This window comes from Ptychodera flava, chromosome 9 (assembly GCF_041260155.1).
Source record: "Ptychodera flava strain L36383 chromosome 9, AS_Pfla_20210202, whole genome shotgun sequence".
Lineage (NCBI taxonomy): Eukaryota > Metazoa > Hemichordata > Enteropneusta > Ptychoderidae > Ptychodera > Ptychodera flava.
Window position 1 is genome coordinate 4,198,077 of NC_091936.1, and position 27,044 is coordinate 4,225,120.

At 37.2% G+C, this 27,044-nt stretch overlaps 1 protein-coding gene across 1 annotated transcript; it reads right to left on the bottom strand.

Annotated features, from left to right (window-relative positions):
* Positions 1-18,153: 18,153 nt before the first annotated feature.
* On the bottom strand, positions 18,154-24,148 carry LOC139139798 (galactosylceramide sulfotransferase-like). Its single transcript, XM_070708719.1, has 3 exons — positions 23,962-24,148; positions 19,700-21,355; positions 18,154-19,090 (listed from the first exon to the last, which is right to left on the bottom strand). The coding sequence occupies exons 1-2, from the start codon at positions 24,105-24,107 to the stop codon at positions 20,269-20,271; spliced, it is 1,233 nt and encodes a 410-aa protein (XP_070564820.1). The 5' UTR covers positions 24,108-24,148; the 3' UTR covers positions 18,154-19,090; positions 19,700-20,268.
* Positions 24,149-27,044: the final 2,896 nt, after the last annotated feature.

Below are 27,044 nucleotides of genomic sequence, written 5' to 3' on the forward strand. Positions count from 1 at the left end.
TTAAGTCGGCAAGTGGCTAAAGTTCCACCCTATCATTAATGGGACTCACGTAATCCATTGATACTCGGTACGACTGTCGAATTCTATCACCACATATTTCTTAGTCGTGCTAGTAGCTTTGCCGCAAACTGGTGCTTGCGAAAATAGCTGCAAACAAACGATTACATTTTAACCAATATTCTCTGCAGTCACAAGTCCAACAAAGTCACTTCTTCGCTGTCATCAACACATTAAAGAAATCAGATATCTCGATTGTCGGCACGTAATTCACAGCAAACTGTCTGCAACAATCTTTATTTGCAATTGAACACAATATCCTTCTGACATTATAACAAAATTGTCACCGCAGGCGCAAGTACAAATGACACAGTTAAATTGCAGATGTTGGAGCCAAGATATCTTAAAACCACAAAGACGAATCTTTAAAGAAATAAATTGCACCTTACGGAAGGACTTCAATTAACTCCCATGTGCCGTGATTATTTTTAATAATAGATGGGCATTACATTGTTACAACAAAGCAGATATATGTTTTTCTGAAAACATTATTCAGCGCTTTTAATTAGTTTAGGAACATTTCATAAATAATTTATTGTACAATTCAATGCGCATGTAAATTGGTAAATATGATTAGAACCCACACCACGTATGCAGAGATCAGACATATTGCCTTTCGTAGACAAGTGTTTTCTACAAATTTCTAAAACTTTGACTGAGAAATTTGATTGCTTCCTAATTGTGCCTTTAAAGATTATGTTGTCCTGATTAGATTATGGTATAACTTTATCTTAATAAGGTAGCGTTCAGTCATTACGGCCGGAGGTGGGCCGGCAAATTCTTCCTGCACAATTTGAACAAATTTGAACTGCGCCTCAGTCAAAATAAATGAACCCCCTACCCATTGCACCAAAAAATTAATGACCCCCACTTTTACAATGACAACAATTTCATGACCCCCCACATCGCTTGAGTAAAACTGCACACAAACACCTCGGGGGGGGGGCGATAGAATAAAAAAAAGATTCTCAGATTTTTCAAATGGTCCTCCTTACAACTGACAAGTTGTTAATGTGATTTGCTGTAATTTTGAAAATAACCCTCAAAGGGAATGGACAGATATTACAGGTGGATTGCAATATTTTTGCGCAAGCGTGTGTGTACAAAATTTGATATTTTGATTTAATTGACAATCAGCTGTTGATAATGTTGATTCACTATACATGGTAGTCTATGAGAAAACTATGTAATACTTTTTCAATACAAAACTATATCTATGCATTTATAGATATTTGATAATTGACATAAATGTACTTAATTGGAATAGGGTTGTTACAACTGGTATGTGGACAAAAAATTGACTTAAGAATTTCACCAAAATGTAGTCATTAAGCTTATATATGGGAGTCTATGATAAAATTGTGAATAATTTTTTTCCAATTAAAAACTTGCTATACTTGCGCATATTCAGACGTTGAATAATTAACATAATTGTACTTGATTAGAATATGATGGTTAAAGGTGCATATTATGTGTACAAGAAATCTGATTTTGGAATTTCACTGAAAATGTTCATCCACTATACATGGAAACTATGAATATTTTTTCCAATACAAATATAGGTAAATCTGTGTATTTATGTACTCTCGATTATTAATATTAATGTACTTGATTAGACTAGGGTGGAAACAAATGGATGTGTTCGCCAGAAATTGGATTTTGGAATTTCACCGAAATGTAGATTCACTGTTCATGGGAGTTTATGAGGAAACTATGAATATTTTTTTCCAATACAAAAATAGTTAAATCTGTGTATTTATGTACTCTCAATTATTAATATTAATGTACTTGATTAGACTAGGGTGGTTACAAATGGATATGTGTGCAAGAAATTGGATTTTAGAATTTCACCAAAATGTTGATTCACTATACATGGTAGTCTATGAGGAAACTATGAATATTTTTTCCAATACAAAACTATCTAAATCTGTGTATTTATAGACTTTTGATAATTCATTTTAAAGTACTTAGTTAGACTAGGATGGTTAAAGGTTGAAATGTGTGCAAGAAATTGGATTTTGGAATTTCACCCAAATGTTGATTCACTATACATTGGAGTCTATGAGAAAACTATGAATAATTTTTTTACAATGCTAAAGTAAATTAATTTGTGCTTTTATAGGTGTTTGATAATTGATACAAATATACTTGATTCAAATAGGGTATTTGAAAGTTCAGATGTTGACAACAATTATGATATTGGAATTTCACCTAAAAGTGTTATCTTTTCATGGTACTAGTAGTCTATGGGTAACTGTTAAATAATTTCCCTGACAAAACTTGCTATATTTCTAATGTGTAAGTAATAGGAATTGTTCTTTGCCCTCAGTGAGCTCGATCTACAATAAGACAAGCCTCAAAGTTGCTTAGTTAAGATGTTCATGTGACAGATCAGTGTTCAAATTTACAGGTGAATAACTTCAGAGAATGAAATCATGCAACGAATCATTTTTATCTCCCAGAATATTTCTTTTCGAACACTGAAACTATTTTTTGACGAGACGGATACTTATGAAAATTAAGTGACCCCTTTGAGCTGTTTGAAAAATACATGACCCCCCTTTGCAGTTTTCAAATTTAAGGTGCCCCCCCCCCTGGATTTTGCCCTCCACCCCCGGCCATAGTACATGAACGATCCCTTAACACGATTCGAAAATTTTCGTTACTTTTTCTCTCTTGTTTGTCTAGGGAATGTTGTGCAATATCAGGGGGTAGTCTAAACCTTATGACAGAACATGACTCGGAGATTTTTACATTATATTTTTGTAACGTGTCAGTTATTGAGAAATAATTGTGACGTGAATTTTAGCTTCTGAGAGTTGTATTGTCGTTTATGATTAGATAAATTCTTTGATATTTAATCATTATCTATTGTATGCCTAAAACCACGCCTTGCAGGTATTTTTTAAAAACAAACTGTAAAAAACACTGGCATTTGCTCTTTTTATTGCCTTTGTTCCAAGACACACCTGGAAATGTGAGATGCTGTATCTGGGGCGATGGTATCTATAAACTCGTTTACCCAGATATACAATTTCAATGTAGTTGAAGTAAACTTAGCGTCTTCGTGGAGTTAAGAAGATCCCAGGTACCACTCAGCAAGCCGAACGAATAATGCCGAGAAATATGAGAAGTTGATCACCCTCTCATTTACATTTATTCATCTGGATTGTAACACTTGCAATAGTACATCGATAAATAGAATCTTAAGTGTGAGACATATAAGTGAAATTGAAAAAATCTACTCACGATATCAACTGTGTTCGTAGAGACGCCAATAAATGATAGGTAAGGACTAAAAAAATCCATGAAGGTAAAGTTTTGTTGAGTTTGGACCAACATTTTACCAATTCAACATAAATTTCTGGCTTTTGTGCTTGATAATAAGTTGGAGTAAAACATCTAACAAACAGTGGCAGATTATTAGTAAAGATTATCAGCTTTATCTCTGAATAAATTGATTAACTGGACACAACTTTTAAAGGGTAACAAAGGACTAGCATCGTAAATGGAAAATATCAACAAGCACTAATGCGATCAGCATGGACTTATAACTGCCACTTGAAGTTGCATGGAGACAAAGGAAGTTCGAGACAGAACTTGAGATATCAGAATGTCATCCTGCACATCCTATCGATGCTGTCTTGTTGCAGTTGGGTATGAAAATCCGTTCAGAAATTTTACAAAGGAGGAAATCACATAAATATGTCAAATACAATTATCCACTGTTAAACTTTTCTTTCATGATAAAAGTGAATTTCTGACATATACATGTATGAAATCCGTACGGAACACATCTAATGTACGTGGTCACATTTATCATGTCAGCATATGAATATCTATAAACTTTTCTGAAATAATCCACTTCTTTAGCGATCATGATTAACCTTATACAACTGGAATTCGACACGAATCCAGAGAACTTTCTCCGCCTGCAAATGATTTCGATTAAGATTTTAATGCTAGGGAGACTGCACTAGTCACGATGCTTGGGCAAGACAAATTAAGCACCTGCGGCAGAAACCGAGCTTCCATTATTGTTTGCAATTAGCTACATCACTAACAATCCATGACAGATGGGTAGGAGATAAACATGCTAAAAACTCTAAACAACACTGAGACACTATTTGACCAAATCCAATTCAACCGAATCTAAAGTAACGGAGTAAATACCTTTTCGAAAACTGGATACAATGGTAATGTTTACTCTCGATAACATTTTAACATGACAGACTCACGTCAAGAAAAGTCAATTTACAAAAAGCGGGAAATAATTAGAAAACGCGCAAGCATTTAGCATCATAGACATTCTTATAATTAATAGCGTCTGTCAATGTCCACGCCTTGCATTAATTGTAGTATTCATTTCTATAAAGATTAAAACGTTTTATTTTTGTCTTGTATCAGGATTAAGTACATGATTGTCGTTGGAATTCTGTCTCTAATGACTGCGCCACGGTGTCACGCCAGTCAGTTTTTATAGCGTGTTAAAAATTAAATAAAATATTAAAAGTGATTAAAAGGTCAATTTTGGTATAGGGGACTGGTTCTACTTTCCCTGGACACTTGCGGAGAGATTTAAGGGTCCAAAATCCCTACATACCGATCTCGTGCCCTATTTTACATTATTTCTTCAAACTTGGATTTGTAAGAATAAAGAGTGGTTCACAACAAGCGTTTCACATCATTTGATACTAAACTACATCTCAAATTTGGTCTAGTCCTATGGATGACAATGACATAATTGTGAAAAATTATGAAAATTCAATTGATAGTGACAAAACTCAAATTATTTTCCGACCAAGTCTTCATTGAGGAACCAAATAAGTTCATAAGTAGATAATATCGTCAGTACTAATTCAACACAATTCTTCAAGGCGTGTCGCTTACATTTACAACCTGTGAGAATGTATTTCCCCACGAGATGTTATTTGACTTTCTTTATTCAATCATATAGCAGTCTCCGACGATTTATTTGATTGATTGGATTTGATGGATTTTGCTGGTGAATTGTGAATGTATGAATATTTAGTTTGTAAACGCTGATTTTTGCAACACAATATGATCTCCTTGGCATGCTGGCGGTAATTTTTCCCGAGGAAAGCGTACAAGAAAGGATTCATCGCCGAGTTAAAGTAAATCAGACATAGCGCCATTTTTTTAAGTTTCACCATTAGATTGTGGTCATACGTGTCATGAGTCATCATGTAGAGATGTATTCCGTGTACTGGTGCCCAGCAGATGCCGAAGAAAATAACTACGATTGTTACCATTACTGTCACTCGTACCTTATGGCTTTTTCCATGTTTTCCAGTTTTCCGAGTTGTACGGCTCCTCCTTGCACATTTGTCCGGCTTGTACTTGTACTTCACTTCATCACTTGCTTTGCCGACGCTCTTTCTCAACTTGACTGGCATATTCGATCTCAAAATCTTTATCGCTATGCACACGTTGCTGGCTAAAATGATGGAAAGAGGAATGAAGTACATCACCAGTATCTCGTAGATCGTGTAAATCTTCAACGTAACTTGCGTAGACTTCTGGACGCAAACCGGAGCCAGTGTGTTTGGATTAACCACAACACCGTAAAAGGTTACCATCGGCAAATGCATCAAAAAAGAACCTGCAAAAAGATGTCATAGAAACTTCTATTGAATGGCCTTCATAGGCTTTATTAAAATGTTAAAGGGTGGCAGTCGTCTGCACTGCGGTTGTGCGACTTTCTTGTTTACAAACATTGTATTTCATGCATGATGATGCATCAAATAAACATAGCTGCAATATTTAAATTTTACGATATTCCTTGTCAACAAACATGTTTAAACTTTCATCAATCGCCGACGTGCCCTAGATACAGTGTTTGCATCGGTCGTAGGGGTCTCTGACAGCCTTTGAGCAGAGTTCCGACGACTGTCTCCCTTTCAGTATCATTTGTCAATCCACACAAGCTGCATCATTTAATTGTGCATGATTACAGTCTTCCAATAAATGTATATCATACCATCGCACGCTATAGAGGAGGGGGGGATGGCTTTCAAAAATGACATTGTTGGCGTTTGCATTCTCACCTTGCAGTCAGGGCTTCATTTCCACTCCGTTTCGATAACGAGAATTGTGGTTTATGACGACAGGGATCAGGGGAAGGGTCGCGTTTCACAAAGTTGAGGTAGAAAAAGGGGTCTCTCTTACACTGAAGCTGCATGGTTTTAGTCATGCTTATACTCATAGCACTTGTACAAGTTCGGTCAGCTGGCACGGTTCGCATGTCTGCGTGCTCAATGGGTTCTGCTAGCACGCCATTTGCGCATATTCTAAATCTGCCTACCTTTCGCTCCCAACCTTGTCCAGGAATAATATTGTTAAGTTCTCATAAATCCGCATTGTCACGTTCAATGAATAAGGTAATCTCATCCTTACGAGCAAACTGGTGGTATCACCCCATTTCAAAGTTAGAATCAATTTGCAGATGGCATACCTTCATACTATTCATCAACGAACACATGGTTTAATGTCGAAAAGGTAACTGAGATAATCAGGGGGACTACTCCTAGTGATAGACTGAGAGTTCATTCAGTCTAACGATGTTAAACACAATAGCTGAAGGAAGAGAAAATTGTCCTTTCTCTCTCTCTCTCTCTCTCTCTCTCTCTCTCTCTCTCTCTCTCTCTCTCGGTGCCGCAGGTCGCCATCCCTGCTGAAACCATATATTCCTACGAAGGACTGAGTTAGAGGTTGTACAAGACACTGAAATAGGCGAACGTGAATGCAGGGCTTCATGTGACTTCAAAGATACATGTACATCTCGATAATGTCCTCCTAGCATAATCACCAAGGAAGACTCTAACAGTTTCATGCATCACTGATGATAACGTAAGGTAGCGTAGATAAGATCGACAATACTTTTTGTGAAATTCGCCGATTAATACGAAATGTTGCTGAGTCCTGAACACAGACCATGCAAACTTCTTATGTTCTTTATTATTTCTGTACACCAAAGAAACTCAGTGAGATCTGTATCACTCGTTATAGGCATAAATTTGACCATCGGCGCCATGCCTTTTGTATTCAATAGAGAAATTATTGATGCATGTTATAGTGTAATCAGGCGGCAAGAGAATAAAACGGCTATAAATCATGATTTCACGTTTTCTTTCTATCACGAATAATTCGATAAGCGGCCAATCATCCAAGTTACTACGTAGGCCTACTGTCATTGCGAGGCAAGAATCTTAGATTCAACAAAATCTGCTGTGATGCAATTCGAATTTTTCGCACTGTAAGACATTGAGACATTTATCATTAATAGCCGTCAACAAAACCAATTTCTTTTTCTGTCTGTTTATATGTTAATCATTCAGTCTCTGCCTGTTGTTATCTGTCTCTGCCAGCCCTCTTTCCATCTCTCTTCCAGTTGTAAAACCCCATCTCCCTCGCGCTCACCGGTATCAGAATTTAATATAGTATGCGCCTCGAAAATGAAATACTTAAACTTTTGCACAAACTTCCTCACGAAATCTTTTAACTATCCTCATTCAAAGTCACAAATAAAAACTCGGGGTCATCGTGCAAATGTTGGTACTAGAGAAACTAATTACCCAAGATATACTGATATCTGCCACTCAAAATGGCTGCCAACCCCGTTTTAACTCTATGGAGAAAAATAAATTTTTCAATTTTTGAAAAAATGAGGCGGTGAAAACTTTTATTTACACCAAGAGCTTTAAAATGAACCCCCACAAGTGGTAGATCAGAAAAGAATTGTAAAAATTTGAGAGTCCGAATATCTGTCCCCCAGGCACATTCTACCTTAATACATAAGAGAAGAATAAAACATTGAACAAGTCTTGGCGATACTCAAGTTGTTAATTATCAACAATATGATATTTATGCCTATGGTTTCGACCCTTTCTTTTTTCAATAGGCCTATCGCCTCAAGTTGACATTGAATACCCTAATTTTCTTCTACGGGATTAACATCAATAAATTACTATCATATTCATACAGGACAATGACGATTTTGACTGGCCGTGATGTACAAGCAAGTAATTACTTACTGATCCATATCAGTGAGACAATTATTCGAACCGTTGTTCTTGATCTGCGCATCCGTGCTGTTAAAGGGTTGAAAATTACAATACATCTATCAACTGTCATTGCTGTCAAAGTGGCACACGTCGCTTGCACCAACACCTGTGATGACATAAAAAGATATTGTTATTATTGTTGTTGTTATAATTATAATTATTTTTCACACAACAAAGTTCCATTATTTGTAAATTATGGTGTTATATATGGTATATTAATTTACTATTGTTTGTCAAATACATTACAATATTTCTTTTCTCTGAAATCCATGTCGAAAAGTCGCCTGTGCATTTCAATATACTCCAGGCAGGGAAAGGAAAAAGACGAAAATGTACAAATTTTCTTGAATAGAAATGTTTAAAATATTATCAAAAGTTACAGCAATCGTCCCTTTGTTAAAATCTGATCTTATTCTACTCACACGCTTAAAATCATACAACTTATAATATGAAGTCGTCTGACGCGCGCCAGTTACTCATCGATATCGATATCGAATTGTAACTCGACAAGAATGTGTTGATACACTTCTAGTTTTACATTTTTATGCCCATAATCCTTATCAATGAATGACAGAAGCGAATTTGATGAGCAATGATGTCCGATTTTGTGATGTACTACTAACATGGAGTTCTCGTTGCTAATATCTACGAACGATGAGTTTGGAGTAATGTTATTTGTACTGAATTATGTCTACATCATATATAATTAAAGAGTCAAAAGCTAATGGAGAGTATTATTACTCACGTTTTGCATGTATACAGCAAACCGACACAAGAAGTCACCGAATGTCCAAACTCCACCATTAATGAACTGAACGACGGCGGGAACAGCGCAGACAACCAAGAAACAAATATCGGTTTTGGCTAAATTGGAGATGTACGCATTATTTACGTTATGCATGTCAGGGTATTTCATCACTATACTGACAACGAGTAAGTTGCCCAAAATACCTATTACAGCTAACACGCTGATTATCACAGCTATTTCAGGGTCTTTATAATCAGATGTTCCATTCAAAGATGTCATGAAACTCAGATTCCCACTTGCTTCCATGGCTACGTCTCAGAATTCAACAATCAAGCGACGTCTATCACAAATGTATATTCACCGTACAACTGTTTGTGTGCCACTCTGTCGACTTGGGATCTGCTTAGCTTTCACGGTCGATGAATGTCTCGTCATATACTCATCAAGGAAATTCATGTGTATTACCGGTGGCTAACGATGACATATCCCTACGCATCCAACAATCAAGTCAGATTCACAAATAGGCGATGCTCATGCAACAACAGAAGGTATGTCGAGCACAGGGACACACGAATCCCATTTCAGCCAGAACGCCGCGATATGATGTTCACTAGAAATGGCAAAACAGTTTTAGGAGGAAAGTATTCTTTCATCACGCAGACACATCATTATCATTTCTTTAATTTTTTTCTGTACAGGACTCGCTTGACCTGGCCAATCATAGGAGTCATATTGACGACCTGTTATGTCATTTCATGGGTAATCAATTTTGTCAATGGGAGTATTTCCACAAATTATAATTAGTCGGTCATGGTAAAAAATACTGCACTTTTTAAACCTCTATATTATCATCAAAATGTGTAGTTTGATGTACATCCATGAGTAGGGCTGGCATTATTCTAATTAATAAAATAATATCAGTTGTATGTAGATAGAATCCGACAAACATGATTATGGTCAGTCTTTATTCTGAAGGACAATCTCTGATTTACAGTCTGTCTAGATGAACTGACTCAGGTCCTCTTGTGTTGTCCCTGCACTTTTTGTTACTACTGAGTATGACTAAACCATGTCGTGCTGTTATTTTCTGTCGTGGATTTGATGTCAGAAAATTGTACTGTGTAGTCGTGGTTAACATGACAACTTATAACTGAACATTTCATTTACCATTGACGAAACCAGCATTATCAGATATTTTTTTCAGTTTCAATGTAAACGATAGAATATATATTCCTCAAAACGGAATAAATATAGTCACACCCTGCCATTTTAATGTTCTCATTTAAGTGAATATTTGTGGACATAAAACGGCGTGACATGTGTTTTCAACGACCAAAAATATTAACACAGAACAAAACACAACATACGTTGAATGTCTATGCAAAAGTAATAATATGGTAATTTTCTCTACAAGGTCATATTTTGTAAGTAGCAGCGAGTAAAAACACACTGAGAGGAAAAGTCGTGTTTCCATTTTATGTGTAAGATTCATTGCATCAAAATAAATCGTACCGTTGGATTTTAAGTAGCGTACACTTCTTTATGACAAAGTTCACAAAGTTCAGCTTTCAGTGAAGTATGGACCTGAGGCAGAATTAAATTACTGTGATTCCTTTCAAGGTAGGAGTCAGGAACGTTCCCTTCCAGATACTTGTTTCATTATTTAGGGAAGAAATGAGTTCCTGACCCAGCACTTAAAATACCCAATGTCTTGAACGCACTCAGAAAAAGTACCCGCATCTTCTGCTAGTTACTTTCTTTAAAGAAAAATAATATATATCTTTAAATATAGTCTGGTGACATCACTGTTTGAATACATTTTTAAAATTGCTCCTCCTCCCGAGTCCTTTTTGAACATTTGAAGCAAAATGACAATGAACCAATGACATGTTCTTGCATTTCATCAATTGAAAATAAATTGGCCATCACTGCACTGAATGACGCGTAAAGTCCTCTGTCGCAATGTAAACGAGTAAAGGCTAGTTTCAATTTATTATACTTAGCTGATTTACAGAATATGTCTGAAGTTTGGTTGATTCTCGCGAGCCAGGGCATAATTACCGCTCCTCTTTGCGGGTAGCGCCAAGCTGTTGCCGTAAAGGGGCGTTAGTTGACGACGATGGGTTGCTTCAAATTTAAGCCACAGTGGAAACACTCACGCTTATGCTCGACATTTTCTCTCAAAGGACATTTACTGCTTTCGTTATTTTGATTTTCCTAAATGTCCATAACACAATTACAATAATTATGTCATACCAGTATATTGATGGCGCAAAATCCATTGCAACCTAAATACTCCCATTATTGAAAGTATTTAGTATTTAGGTATTTAGGTTGTGGTGGTGGGCAGATCGAGTACGGGATCGATAGATCGAGCCGAAAATCGATCGATTTAGCAGACTACCCAGCTAACGAGCGCCTGTGGATCTGATTGGTCGAGACGCGAAAAGAACCTTGATATATTCGCGATACACCACGGCTGATACGCGCGAGCTCCCAGCTTGAGCAAAAATCCGTTTTGAACTTCCACGCCAGGATTTCAATACACTGTTATGATATAATAGCGATTGGCCTAAATCACGCCTAGCGACGGTATACCACTCGATTTTAACTAGTTCACCTCATATACGCAATCGCTATCGCTCGTGCACACTTCTTTCTTCATTGTAAGCAATGTTCGTGAAATAAGCTTTTACGGCAACTTAGGTTTTTAACAGAGATGAGGTCAGTTTTTCAGAGAGTGGCTTGCTTAATCCCGACAATGGAGATGACAGGAATATTTAGAGAAGAATACAAAACGAACACATACGGAGAAATCCTCGAGCTGTACCAACATTACAACAGACCTTGGACATGGAAAGTCTGACCGTGTTTACAACAATAACTACAGACTTTCCGGCGTTCTGTCTTTTTCGCAACATTGACACTTTTGTAGAAAATGGAGATCAGGAATACAATAGAATGTTCAATTTCTGCTCGCTTTATTACAACAAATGATTTCCGAGGGCGAAGTATTTTGTCTTGACTGAACCCTTAAGGAGCCGTCAGTATTTATGGTCTGGGGTGGGGGTCGGAGCAATTTTATTGGAACCTCTGAAATTTCGAGTAACCCCCCCGCCAACCATGATGAATTTGAGTAACCCTCCTCTGTAACTCAGAAATTTTGACTGACCCCCCCCCCCCCCACAAAAATGCAGTAATGGACAAGACCTTTCAAATCCTGATATACCCTGCTAGATTATCATCGGTTATCTCATGACGGTTGAAAAAGGTGAAACAAACTAAATGAAATTCAATATGACAATAAAAAACACATACAGATATAAAAAGCTCACGCTATAGTATTGTTTAATTGGGATGTGTATCATGACAGGGTTTTCACTAGGATATCTGACTGGGAAGAATTTGAAAGGACATGGGGAGATCACGTGAGGAGGAAAGTGTCAGAGGGGGTGTCCCCTTTCTTGAGTGGAAAATTTTGAGAAATTGATATGTGCACCGGTGCAGTATTGTTCAATCTGGGAGGTTTTTCGTTTGCATCATTACTATGTAAAGCTGTTAGAACACCCAAAGGGAGAGCATGAGAGGGTTGTCACCCCTCTCGCATAAAAAAAAAATGTTGAGAAATTGATGTGTGCAAAAGCGAAATCTGAGAAGTGTTTCAATTTATCTCGCAACAAAAATTGAGTAACCTCCCTTTTTTCTCTCCACATTTTGAGCAACACCCTTGAAGTTTTCAATTTTTTGAGTGAACCCTGTCACATTCCTCCGACCTCCAGGCCCTAAATAATGACGGCTCCCTTACTACTGGACTTTTACTGGTAAATTCTTTGTCAAAAAGGCTCTTAAGACTTAATGTTGCGTTGTTGTTTATCATTCTATTATCGCCCCAACTTAATGATAGTAAGTTTGCACACATATATGTGTATTGAAGTTGTAAATGCTAAAGATGAAGTTTTATCATATCCGATCGTTGAAATGCTGCTGTTCAATTTCAGGCAGAATGCGCCACCAGGACAAAATTTTGAATGCAATAATTAACTCTTCTTGTAGTATCTGGCTTTCGTCGATTCATTTTTATGTCTCAAACCATCGATGTTCCAGTTTATTAAGATCACAAACTTCACTCTCCTCATAGAAGACGAAGAACGGCGATTAATATATTTTCAGTTTCAATTATCAGAGCATGTGACACAAGTTTGATTGCTTGTCAAAAGAGCCTTGATATAAATATCTAATGATATTAATACAGCGATTTACTACTTTTAAAATTCGGTAGACTTTCGATCCGATTCGATCTCACAACGTACAGCACCCAGTCACCTAGCGAAGACATCACAGTCAAAACCGCTCGGCCAAATCTAAACCCTAAAACAGAGTGGTTTAATAACCGAGTTGTTACAATTTTTCTGGGTGCGACCCCTCCACACGCTGTAGAGTTAAGGTAGTATGCGCCTCCAAAGTGAAAGACTTAAACTTTTGCTCAAACTTTCTTCATGGGATATTGCAACCATTCTCTTTCTAAATCAAGAATCGGGGGTCACCGTACAAATGTTGGAACTAGAGAAAGGAATTACTCAAGATTTACCGATATTTGAAATTCACAATGGCCGCCATTCCTAAAATAAGCCGGTGAAAAAGTTTCTCACACTAAGAGCTTTAGTATGAACCCCACGAGGTGGTAGATCAGAAAAGAATTGAAAAGGTTTGAGAGTCTCAATATCTGTCCCGAGGCACGTTCTACCTTAATTAATGAAGCACTGGAACTTACATACTCGCTACCACACATCGCACACAAATTTTATCAGCGCAATGAACACACCTCTTTACTGGGCGAAAGATGAAAGAAAATGTTAGTTTCGATCTTCCTATTGACTTTAGCTATACATCTTTGCACTGAGAGGAGCCAAGGGCTCGATAGACTGGAGGACGATGTTCACTGAAGTCGTTTTTACAGTCTTAGAACATCTTGTATCGCATCAGGTATTACTCTTCTCGATCAAGTATCAGCATTTCACATACGGGTCTTTGATTTCACTGCTATCATGTAACAGACTAAAATATTCTCTGGCTTATTGATATTGTTTTTGTAATTTCGGATTTTGTACAAAGGTCAATGAACGAGACGGCTGAACTTTCCCAAGTCTGTGTAAGGGTTAATGATCATTACGAATTTTCCTTCATCTTGGTTAAAACTCCGTTGTCAGGGAAATTCAATGTATTTGCGTCATTGATACCTAAGTATCAAGGATACAGGTAGAAACTTGTACTAGTGACATCTATTGTCAAGGCAGTAAAGTGAATTCGTATCATCAATACCAGACAGGACCCTGGGACGATTACATAAGGGAAATGTTGTATAACGATGATGTCACTTATGCAGATTATGTAAAAGTTTATATGATCGATGCCAATCAGACAAAGTTTAGTAATGTATTTCTTGAAGGGAAGAATATTTTAATTATTTGAACCAATCAAGAAATACTAGTCGATTAGCGATTGGAGGTTTAACTAATTTAATCTAATTAAGTTGCTACAATTTCTTTTAAAAAAGGGATGATCACCCACTATCGTCAGTGGGAGATAGCTGGGCATTCTGATGTGTAAACTTCACACTTCGGTAATAAACACCATCATCATTGATATCCAACAACTCTGTGAGTCTCTACTCTGTCAAAGATCTCGAAGTACCTCTCAGCAGTGAGTACACTCCCCAGACCGGCGAGATACGACTATAACACTTGGTGGAGAATCCGGGTAACAAGCAAGGTCACATCGTGAAGTATATGACAACTCATTATGGAAGACACTATCTGACGATGGCGGTCCAAAAACCGGCAGCCGACTACAATGACGACGACCCATGACCCGATAACGACAAAATGATGCTTGGAATTCGACTGCGAAATATAAGACTCCGGTAAGAACTGATTCTGTGAAAATGACAGACACTACCAGCTCAACAAATAACTTAAAGGGAGCAGACGACGTTCGAAAAATGTCAACTTCCAGGAACGACTTAGAACAACTATTAAAAAACACCGATGATGTGGCCACGAAATGGGAACACTAATCAGCATGAACCGGATGGCGAAGACCGATCGGACGCGCACATCACCGGCCTCTTCAGTGAAGACATTCGTGAGTAACGTATCGACGTTCGAAGCATCAATCAAGGACTCTATGCATGAAATAATTGACTAACTTTCGATAAACTCTAAGCAAACGACTCGCACGAAGACTCATGATGTATATTGTATTTTACGGTTATGGTTCAATTATTGAAATACCTCCGATCTCTTCTTTGATGGAACAGTTAAAAAGTGTGTAATAACTTATAAGGTAAGAGATATCATTTCCGGCGTTTAGCCGATTGTAATACATGTATGATTGGAATTCATGACAGATTATCTTTGCTTTACGTTATCAAAGAGCGCTTTCTATCGTATAGCAAATTTACAAACGTTTTTTGACTTTTGAAGCATGAGAAATTTCGATATTAAGTCATGCGTTGAAGGATTCAACTGTATACACGTTATGAGGCCGGCTTAGCAGCATGAATGTTTGTGTGTAGTGTAATCCTACCTGCTGAATTAACTTGGATTTCTTTGGTTGTAATTCGCCAATTACTTTTATCATTCATATGTTTAATGTTTTATGGAAATCAGATGCGAAACGTATTTCTGTAATTGATGCATTGCCTGTGTAAACAGTACTTGAAAAAAGAATAATGTCTTGGTATTTTTGAGTTTATTTAGAAGCCGAGTTTAAGAGATTTAAAGGGAATTTTATACAGTCACGACGAGTAAAAGTGACTCTTTGTGTACGAAGTTATGGAGAAACTTCATGTAAGAGAAGATTTTATATGTGTTATTTTTTATTTTGAGGATGCACTTGTTGAAGCATCGACGTGTAGCAGCTAAGACATTATTGATTTGAGTCTTGTTTATACAGAAAACGATGTGTATTGTGAGTGGTAATTATTTGATGGTTTAATGAATACTTACCTCGAGAAATTATTTTGTATTGAATTTGCTATTCTGCTATAAATAGCTTTCCAAAAAGGGGAAAGAGAGAAATTGAGAACTTTTACGCCCCCGCAAAAAGGGAGGAGCACGAGGTTAAAAGGACGGGAATAGTTTAAGCTGTCATTCTCTGAAACTATGAATTGAGAAATCGGCGATAAAACTCACTCTGCCTCCAATAACGATTTTATTTTTGTGACTGTAGTTGATAACGTTTTGATAAGCCGGTATCGAAATGGTAAATGACATGTATTTGGTAAAGTGAAAGGGTTGTTCCATAAAGAAAATACATGGAATATGCTGAGAACCTGAAAGATACTTTTGTCGGAACTTCTTAAGAGACATCCTGTAAAATAGCAGACAAACCCGTAATAGCCAGGTATGTTAGACAAGTTCACTTTACCTTGAGTGGCCTCGGAACTGTGGTCAGGTGAATGAGTGAAAAGAAGTTGACTTCGCGTTAATCGTTGTGTGTTTGTTTGTGAAAATGGAGCGCTCCAGTTTGACCGAGTGTATGGATGTAATGACCCAATTCCTTGACCCTGCGAGTTACATAACACTTCTTGTTGTTTGGATTCAGATCTAAATTAGCAATACCTCGACTGTTTACAATCAGGGTGTTTAACTTCTAAGTGTGTACCGCTGACTAAGGTCAGACACAGACTTACCTTACATAAGTTAAATTAAGTTCAACCTTGGAAATATTATATCAGTTTCAGTAGTTGTTTTTTCCCTTTCGAAATGGATGAAAGTCTTGAAGCGAATGCCTCGATTGAATTACTTCCTCGACCACTCCATTAAGAAAGAATAGGGAAATAACTTCAGTCTCTTAAGTTACTTTATTACTTTCATGATATATATTCAGTCTTATCCTATATGTATGTATACCATCTATATTTTAGCCTTGACATGTATTTTATGGGTTTTATTATTTTTGAATGTTGTATGTTAACAAAACACTTTGTCGATTATGTATTTTTTATTGCATTTATTCACTTTATCTAATAATATTTACTTGTATGTTAAATTGTTTTAGTATACTCGAATGCGGGACGCATTCCTTTAAATGAGGGGAGTGTTACAGACTAAAATTGCTCTGGCTTATTGATATTGTTTTTGTAATTTCGGAATCTGTACAAAGGTCAATGAACGAGACGGCTGAACTTTCCAAGTCTGTGTAAGGGTTAATGATCATTACGAATTTTCCTTCATCTTGGTTAAAACTCCGTTGTCAGGGACATTCAATGTATTTGCGTCATTGATACCTAAGTATCAAGGATACAGGTAGAAACTTGTACTAGTGACATCTATTGTCAAGGCAGTAGAGTGAATTCGTATCATCAATACCAGACAGGACCCTGGGACGTTACATAAGGGAAATGTTGTATAACGATGATGTCACTTATGCAGATTATGTAAAATTTTATATGATCGATGCCCAATCAGACAAAGTTTAGTAATGTATTTCTTGAAGGGAAGAATATTTTAATTATTTGAACCAATCAAGAAATACTAGTCGATTAGCGATTGGAGGTTTAACTAATTTAATCTAATTAGGATGCTACAATTTCTTTTAAAAAAAGGGATGATCACCCACTATCGTCAGTGGGAGATAGCTGGGCATTCTGATGTGTAAACTTCACACTTCGGTAATAAACCACCATCATTGATATCCAACAACTCTGTGAGTCTCTACTCTGTCAAAGATCTCGAAGTACCTCTCAGCAGTGAGTACACTCCCCAGACCGGCGAGATACGACTATAACACTATCATGTAACACAACCAGTTCTCGACCTCGAGTCTAGAAACACCATTGTAGAATGTTAAGATCATGCACCGACAGCACTTATACAGGACTTGATAACACTAAATTGATTATATGTAGCCATCTGTACCAATTTCTTCACGTGCCACCAATCTACACGCAAGACGATTTAAAATACCGTGGAACGGGTCGATCATGGTGGAAATCACCGTCGCTCACCGACGACGACTTTTCAACCGACAAAATGACGATATTTATAGAGCAATTACCTTGAGAGGATATCAAAGAAAATTAGCGATAGCTCGACCTTGTGACCTATTTTCCGGCCATTTTCATGACTGTCATTCACTATGTCTGTAAAATATTAATCTCTTCGTCGACGGTGCACCTTGACAACTCAAAATATAGCCCTTCAACGACTCAATGACTGACATCCTAATGCCTAGTCAAGTGAACTACCAATAATCATCATGGTAATTTTAAAACAAAGGATATTTATATTTTGTTCTATTCAAAATACATGTAGTGATCAGATCTTAAAGAATGGACCAAATTTTGGAAGAATCCATGTTTTTAAAGTCTGTTCGGCAACCCCTAGATGAGGATGTGGCGATGATGAACTCGAGTTGTAACAAATCAAAAGGGTATTTTAGGTTTAGAGTGAGTGGGAAAACGATTTATAGAATGTTTCCAACGTATTTCAAAAGGAAGGTAATTTAAAGACAACGATTGTTCTTCACACCTTTGACGGGCGAATTATTTTTGATACGTTCATAAAAGCATCATGACTATGCTCCTTCGAAGAAAACCTAAGTGTCAACCGATGCAGCGCTGATGGAATGGAAATTCTCCATCCTATCTTTAGGTCGACTTCATGTATCGTGGTACCTTCCTAACCGTCACAGTTTCATAGTCGACCAGAAACAAGTTGTCCAACGAGAACCTAATCGAGTTAGTACCTTGCCCGGGGCTGTTTATTGTGAATAGTTTGTCACTTTGGACACCTACTTGCCTTAAAAATATTCCGCTCTTAGAGTGCCACGTTCCAACATACATGTACTAAAACAGGGCTATAGGAAAATAAATGTCAGAACAATCTAAGTAGAAGAAGGATGCTGTTACTGTGACTTAATATTTCACTTGTAGCCATACTAGCAGTGTAGGTCGGCAGGAGACACCGCTGACAATACATTTTCTCCTTTAAATTCATATAAAGTTGGGTGTTTCCAGGATATCACAATCAATATCTCACTAGAGAACGCAACAAATGATGTAATGTGTTTTACATTTACATCATGACTGTTCCAGAAAGTTGTAGTGCGACTGGTTTACAAGGCTCGTATAAATCGTCTACTGCCATGAAACAATGAAGCGTCTACAACATTTTGACATTATAAGATATTATTACACCTCACGTATAATTCAGGTACTGTGATTGGCTGAGCCTCACTCACGTGATATAGAACAAAAAGTGATAGAACATGGCTAAGGTGATATAGCCCTGTCGCGTGCGCTGATATAGCCCAGTCGCGTGCAGTGATATAGCCCGCTACCACGTTCTGGAATACCGCGCGTATACTTTCTGCGCGTACCACATCATCGCGTAAATTTGCTTGCTATTTTCTGTAAAGCAATGGCTTTTGAAAAGGTTCAAGAAATTAGCTCGACCTGAAGTTCACGACGACGTTTAGTACATTAAATGAGAAAATCTTGAACAACACTGTCTTCGTTTTTAGACGTTAATTCAACTTCATGTAGCATTGCGATCGAGCAACAAATAGAACGTTTCACTGTGGCGAGTCTCGATCGACACTTGACTGCATTCTGAGCAAAGTTTCGAAAACAAATGTCTGTTCGGTGTAATAAAATTAATAACACACGCTAGCTCGGGCAAGATCACGATTTGTTGCCTGCCCTCGGGCTGGTGCTCATGACGGTAATATTGATGATACCCTCGCCTTCGGCTCGGCGGGCAACAAATCGTGATCTTGCCCTTGCTGGCGTGTGTTATTATTTAACTAAACTTCCGTTTGTCAACATCATATGGAAATCATATACTTATCGACTGACTTACCACTTCAGTTCCTAGACGCACAGAACCTGAGAAAGACTAAAATTTTGTTCATACTTTCCGCAAAGAAATCTTCAACCATTCTCTTTCAACATCATGAATAAAAATTGGGGGTTACCGCGCAAATGTTGCTTCTAAATAAATAAATAACCCAAAATGTTTTAATATTTGGACTTCAAAATGGCTGCCATCCCAGTGTCAACTCTGTAGAGAAAACAGAACTTTCGATTTTCTAAAAAATAAGACGGTTAAAACTTTTCGAACTCCAAGAACTGTAAAATGGGTTCCCACAATGATTGGAATGATTGGAAGAAAATGAGCGTCAAAATATCTGTCTTCTAGACACATTATATATAGCAACGCCGATATGTATCTAAACTGAATAAATTTTGGCTCTGACTTCGATAAACAGACTTTCATATATAAATTTAGAAATCATTTCTAATTTCAGCCACAGTCCAGGTCGTTTATTGAACAAGACTAAAGTCTTTGATAACGTAGCAGTTGAAGTATTTCTTTACTGGTTGTTTGGAGGATGAATTACTCTGTCTTCAATCTGTCTATCGCGCAACAAGGCTGTGAAAGTGACGTCACCTCGCCAAAGATTTTGACACAAATCTGAAGCATTTGCCTTCAGCTTGTATCTTGCTTCTCGTGGATCGCCTTTGACAAATGTAGTGTGGTCGATGCACTCGTTCATCGCCTTCTGTTGCTTTCGTCTAAATTCTTGTAAATCTTGCTCGAATGTCGTTCCGTATTGATCAATTTTCTGCCAAAGTGTTCTGTTAAAATGTTGGTATAACTTGAAATCCGATTTGTTCCACGCAACAATCTTTTGTCGAATATTATCCGTAACGTTTCTGCGTTTCGTTTCGCTTCTGACGCCATTTGGAATGTACAGAATATCATCCATTGTCCAACAAAGTTGTCTTTTCAACACCAACAATGATTGGTCAAAATAATCAGCAACAAGAACCACATCCATCTCTGAATTCAATTTTTGAATATAAGCATCAACTCTCTTATCGTCGTTAGTGTCAGCTGTGTCCATGCCGAGGTCAAAAAGTTGACCATTATGACTTTGGTACCAAAAGTACACCTTCTTGTCCAGGTATGTTTGAGGATTTTCCATGAATATTTCTATTGGATTCTCTTTATTTACCATCGACAAGTCCCAACCGAAATATGAAAAGGCAGACTCAAAATGATTCACCGGATGACGTAAAATTGTGACGTATGTGGCATTCGGTATGACCTCGTCCATTTCAGGGCGATTATATCGCACATGATTGGTCAGCATATCATAATATTTCCCGCCATTAAACGGTAACGGACTATTCTTCAGCATTGCTCGTGTAAATCTGCTGTCACTGGAGAGGATATGATCTGCTACCTTTCTATTAGGTGGTACCACAAATGACAGATTTCTTGTATACCCAAATCGTTCGATGATTGATGCTATGGTAGTACTCGCTGTTTTATGGGTTTTTATAAACACTACTTTTTTCGTAGGTTCACATGTTTCCATTATCGCTGCTGTCTTCTTCCAAACTTGATCATTTCTACGTTGTACTGTTTGTTCTCTGTCGTCTTCAGTGAATGTCCTACAACAGATAAGGTCCATAATTTAGTGGATAGAACAGTGATGTTGTCACACTACAGAGATTGTTAATTACTATTTAATCGGAAACGTTATATCTGAATAGTTTGTCTTGAATCTTATTAGATAGTTATTAATTTATGCTCTCAGAGTGACCTTTATAATCTAAGATTTTGGTTGCTGGATTAAACAGATGTCTCTGTAGATATCCGGTTTTCTTTGCAGTACTTTTAGGACATCTGTATTCATCTGTTTCATCTGACTCTTTCACCAATACCAAGTACTTACTCTGGTGAATTTATCAATATTCGTTTTCTACAAATGAATTCAGACTGAAGCCATTGATAGTACTGAAGCCATTGATAGTTCATACTATGGATTCACAATTTTTCTTTGGAAAAAGCGATAAGTATCCGCGTATGATCTTTGATTCTTTCGTTATATTTGAGCAATTCTTATATTATTGAGTGCAGTAATGCGCCCACGATGAATAAAAACAGATAAATCTCTGCTGGGTATGGCCCTATAGCTTCGTTCGTACCCGTGGATCAATTGTCCATGAGTTTAAGTCAGTTGAGTGGATGCTGCATTGCTACATCGAAGACGCCATTTACTTTCCCATATTTCTGGCTGAGGTTGTAAATATGTTCAAACTCTTTGGCTGCCATACAGGTTAAAAACGTGTTTGAAAATCCTGTCACTGTTTTCTTGCTTGTTTGATAGTCCGATTCCTCATTGTCAGATATGACACCACTTTCTGGTAGATATATTATTTCTCATTACTGATAGAGTAACTAGCGCACATCACCAATATGTATCAGTCAGTTTCATCCACGTAAACTAGGAGGCTAAAATGTTGCCGGACAGGTGTGAATTTTGATATTTTCTTCATGGATAATTGCACAACAGGGACGACCCTATAGCCATGAGTAAGATTGTGGGCACAATTTCAATTTAAAGTGTCAGCATACTTTTCAAGGTCGATGGGAGCATATTTCGTGATAAAACATTTTAAAGATATATTTGTTCTATGTCTTCGTCCAGATTTGTTGTGTACGTAGGTTCAACTTGACTCTGCACAGGATGCTTCGTCCTAGGGTAGATCGTGCAAGCATGGTAACCCTTGACACAAGCCGTTAGTCCATCAATGTTGCATCTTCCGGTCCGACAAAAATATCGATATTTTTATACAGTCATATGTATCTCAATTTCTATGTCGCATTTACTTCTGCACTTGCAAATTTCGATCAAAGGAATTACGTATTTTGGCTTGATTCGTGATAGCTGAAAACTTGCGTCGAGCAATGTCAGCGACTTTGAGTGTCAAGAGAAAAATTCTTAACACATGCACTCGTTTAAAATTGACGTAGGTGTATCAGTAAGTACTTGCTGACTGCAGCGCCGGCGTCAGCTACGTGAGCTAAAATAGATAGTAGACTATGTGGAAGGACAACTCATGCAGACTGAGAGAAAAAATACTGCTGTATTCAAGTAGCACTTTGTAACCCTCTGCCGGTGTATGCTTGTGGGTGACGTGTGAGTTAACTACTGAATCCAGAATTAGGGGGCCGGGGCCTTATTTATCAAAGTCAAAATACTCAAGCACTACTTCGTCCTCGTAGTCGCTTGACTCAGTTTTGACAGAATATGTCGCGTGTATCCGTTGAAGTCCTACAGAGAGATTTTAATCATCCTTCAGCTTGAATAACAGTGTATATATTGACAAATGTTTACAGAGTTCTGTAGCTCAACTAAACCAGTCGGCAATGCCACGTTTCTGTTTCACACTCCGTATCTTCTCATTTCATCTCATTTTATGATGTAAACGACAACCGGTAATGTGTAGTGTTTCCAATTTACAAGTACTCGAAACACTTGAAATGAATGTTTGTAATACGTACGATATAATAAGTAACTATAATTGCAAACAACGGTGGCCTATTTAAGAACGTATTCGTTAATCAAATCACAGAAGAACGTTTCACAAATTTTGAAACAGTCACAATTAAAATCTTAAATTTACGAGGTTGTGTGGATTCATTTGAAACTTGTGGAGAGCATCAAATTAACATGCCCAATTTGTATGACAATCGAAAACTTGATTTTCCCATTGAGTTAAAACAAAGAAAGGAGCTAGGTTTACATGTTAAATATCATCCAATTGCCAATTTCCCAAATAAATATATTCTTTTTCACATTAACATCGCAAGTGTTTCGACCTAGTCCTAGACAAATCCAGATTATCGTTGAACTGTTCAATAGTGATGACACCTTATTGAATGAATGATATTAGTTGTCTCGACCGTCTTTTCATACTTCTTGCGACCAGAAAATTACACCCTGTTTTTACCTAAAGCCAGAGTTTGTCATATTATACTCAAAGGCACGTAAATCGCCATATTTGTACAGAAGGTCAGAGTATGGTACATTCAGATAAGAAAGGACATCTTTGTTTATCTTATAAGATAAGTTACGTCAATACCATTGATTCGCAAAATTAGAGTGTAGGAAGAAAAATCAAATCATTGTGATTCAAGACTTTCATTTGTCCTTTTTAGTAATACTTTACACGTATTCATATGAGAAGAAATCCTCGTGGCTGTTACTCACCAAAGCTTTTTTGGACGACCAGTCTGTTCCAAAGAGCCACTCAATTTAACTTCATTGGAGTATCTCTGTGCCCCAAATATCAACCATGACACTACAAAGACACTGATCAAAATGACCATGGAACATAAGTATGTTTTCTTTGCCATGCTTTTGTAGTATGTTGCTAACTAGCTGAAAACTTTATCCACCGAACGATGTTACCGCGGGAATTTTCTAATCGTCTATTGGGCTGTTCTATTTTGTGAAGTGGGTACACTGGAGAACATACCTTGCGTAGTAAACGGCATTAGTTAACGATTTGTATTGAAAACAACAAAAAGTTGCAAACTAACATTTTTGCAAAGCACCATTTTTATTTTTCATTCTTTAAAATTTTCATATCTAGTATTAGATACATTTGAACCAATAAGTCGTCCATCTTTTTCCTCTCACCTATTTACCCGTAGTTGACTCAACCAAGAAATCGAAACATTTGCAGTGATATCGACGTGGCAGTGGAACGGTGTGGTACTCACAAATAAGTTCAGACCTCAAACAGTCCCTGACCTCAAAACGTCCCCTTGCTAAAAGTGCAGTAAGATAGGGGGTTAGAGTCAAATCTGACAATACCTACACTATAATGGGGCGCTTCTGAAGTTATATGGACATTTTTGAAGTCATACTAGTTGCTGCTATATAATTCTTCAAGGTAGATACTAAAATAAAAGATTAGGATTTAGAAACAATTAACAAAGGAAGACCTTCGTAAAAAATATACCAACCCTGTAAAGAAATATTGCTGAAGAACTGCACATTTATGAAGTAATAGTTGGTGCTGCCATTTATAGGGAGATCAGAGCTCCAAAAGAATTGTGAAGGAGGAAGGCTAGTGTTATTTAAGCAATAAAACACACCCAGCGATGGTATACCACGAGATTTTGACCAGATCACGACATATATGCACGAGCGATAGCGAGTGCATATATGAAGTGAACTGGTCAAAATCGAGTGGTATACCGTCGCTGGGTGTGATTTATTGCTATTATATCATAAGAGTATATTGAAATTCTGGCGTAGAACGTCAAAAGCGGACTTTTACTCAAGCTGAGAGCTCGCGCGCATGCCTGCCATGGTATATCGCCAATATACCATGGTTGTTATCGCGTCTCGACCAATCAGATCGCAGCATTTCCGCTATCAATATACTGGTATGATATAATTACAGATATATCTATCCAAAAATTATGGGACACATTTGAAGTTATATCGATGTTTTGAAGTCGTACGTTAAGTTGGCTATAGAAGATTAAGATGTTGAACAAAATCAATAAAGGGGAGGGTTAAGCTTGTTTCAAAAATATACCTACCCATTTTCTGTTTAAGACCTACGCATTTTGAAATAATACCGGTTGCTGCTATTTAATTCTTAAAGTTAGATATAAAAATACACGATTAGGGCGAGGAGCAGAATTAACAAAGGGGAGGGATATACCTACCATTTAAAGAGATGCCCTCGTAGACATGCAAATTTTTGAAGTTACATTGATTGCTGCTATTTAATGTGAAAATATAAGATTGGGGGCTGAAACATAATTATCGGAGAACAGGACCTCTGTTTTTCAAAAATATACCAGTACAAAATTAAGGGACTCGTTTGAAGACATGGCTTTTGATGTACGGATGTGTTTTGAAGTCGTACTGATTGCTCATACTTAATAGTTAAGGTTGGAATTAAAAAGACACTGAAAATATCGGGACATGTTTGGGGTCAGGGACATGTTTGAGGTCTAAGCACACTCACGAAACACGTATATGAGCAGTCTGATCAAAATCAGATGCAGAGATGGCGAAGTTTCCACTGTTGCTTCGTCTGTGCTGATCTTGTTCTTGTCGCCTCACTGCATCAGATCTACTACTATAGGAGATCACATTCAAATCTGCGTATCAGCCAAAGCAGCTGACCAATCAGAAAGAGGTTTACAGGTACCACTTGTTTTTGATTTTTTATCATGAAAATTATAATTATATCTTTTTTGTTCTGAAAGATCTCCAGCCCAAATAGCAACTTTACAGGACAAAAATATAAATTACAAGAAGAGTACATGAAATAATTACAAACATCCTTTTCTCATATCTGCTTTATACACAATCAAGTTCATACGATTCAAATGTGATCACAACGGGCATATGGAGTTAACCAAAAACCATACATCAACCTTATCATCGCTGTCAATGAATACATGAAATGGATATGCAGACCTCTCTAAATTTCAGTTATCTGACGTGCAGTTTAAGAGCATGAGTTTTCATCGATATGCGAAGCTGGGAAGTAAAATTATATCGAAAACATGCAAACTTCATCATCATTCACGCAAACGAGAATAATTCTGAAGAAATAGAGAGCAAATTTTAAAGCTATCGGACGAGTGCTATTAAAGAAAAAATATATGTTTTGACCAAACACAAATAAAATATCCTGATTGGAAATGCTTTCATCCCCAGCAACACCACTGTCTAAAAAGAACTTGAAGATACAATTAAAGAATTTAATCCAAAGAAGTATTTTAAGGACAAAAAATTGAAACATGGGCAATTCTTCTTCAAGCACTGCTTTGTATCAGGCCATCGCTTTTTGTAGAACTTTCAAAACCAAAATGTAGAATTGATAGGCGATGGATAGTTGCCTAATGAATAACATTGGCGTCGTTGACAGTTGAGCGACATTTATAGCATAGGGAATATCGGAGCACATGCATTATGCTACTCACAACTCAAGGGGGCGCATTTGAACATGAAATAGCCCACCATATCGGATTGGAACACGTATAGGAAATAGAAGTCACTGAATGAAATAATCAGTGGTACAAATTTCAGCATGTAATGTTAACTACGTTAAGTATTTGTTGTCATTTATTGGAGAAACTTTGCACAATAATTTATAGTAGCGGGTCGACAAAATGAGTGTACTGCTGCAAATTAATAATAAATGGTGTGTCACCAGACAAAGGGTTTATGGTATGAAGATTTTTAGATGACTCGGCGACACTTGCATAACTTTTCGCTTCAATCACATTGTACAATTGCAATATCCTCCATCTAAATGA

Coding starts and splice junctions, on each gene's coding strand:
- LOC139139798 (XM_070708719.1), bottom strand. CDS start 24,107: ATGGCAAAGAAAACATACTTATGTTCCATGGTCATTTTGATCAGTGTC. Junction 21,356..23,961: donor GGTCGTCCAAAAAAGCTTTG/GTGAGTAACAGC, acceptor TATCTGTTGTAG/GACATTCACTGAAGACGACA.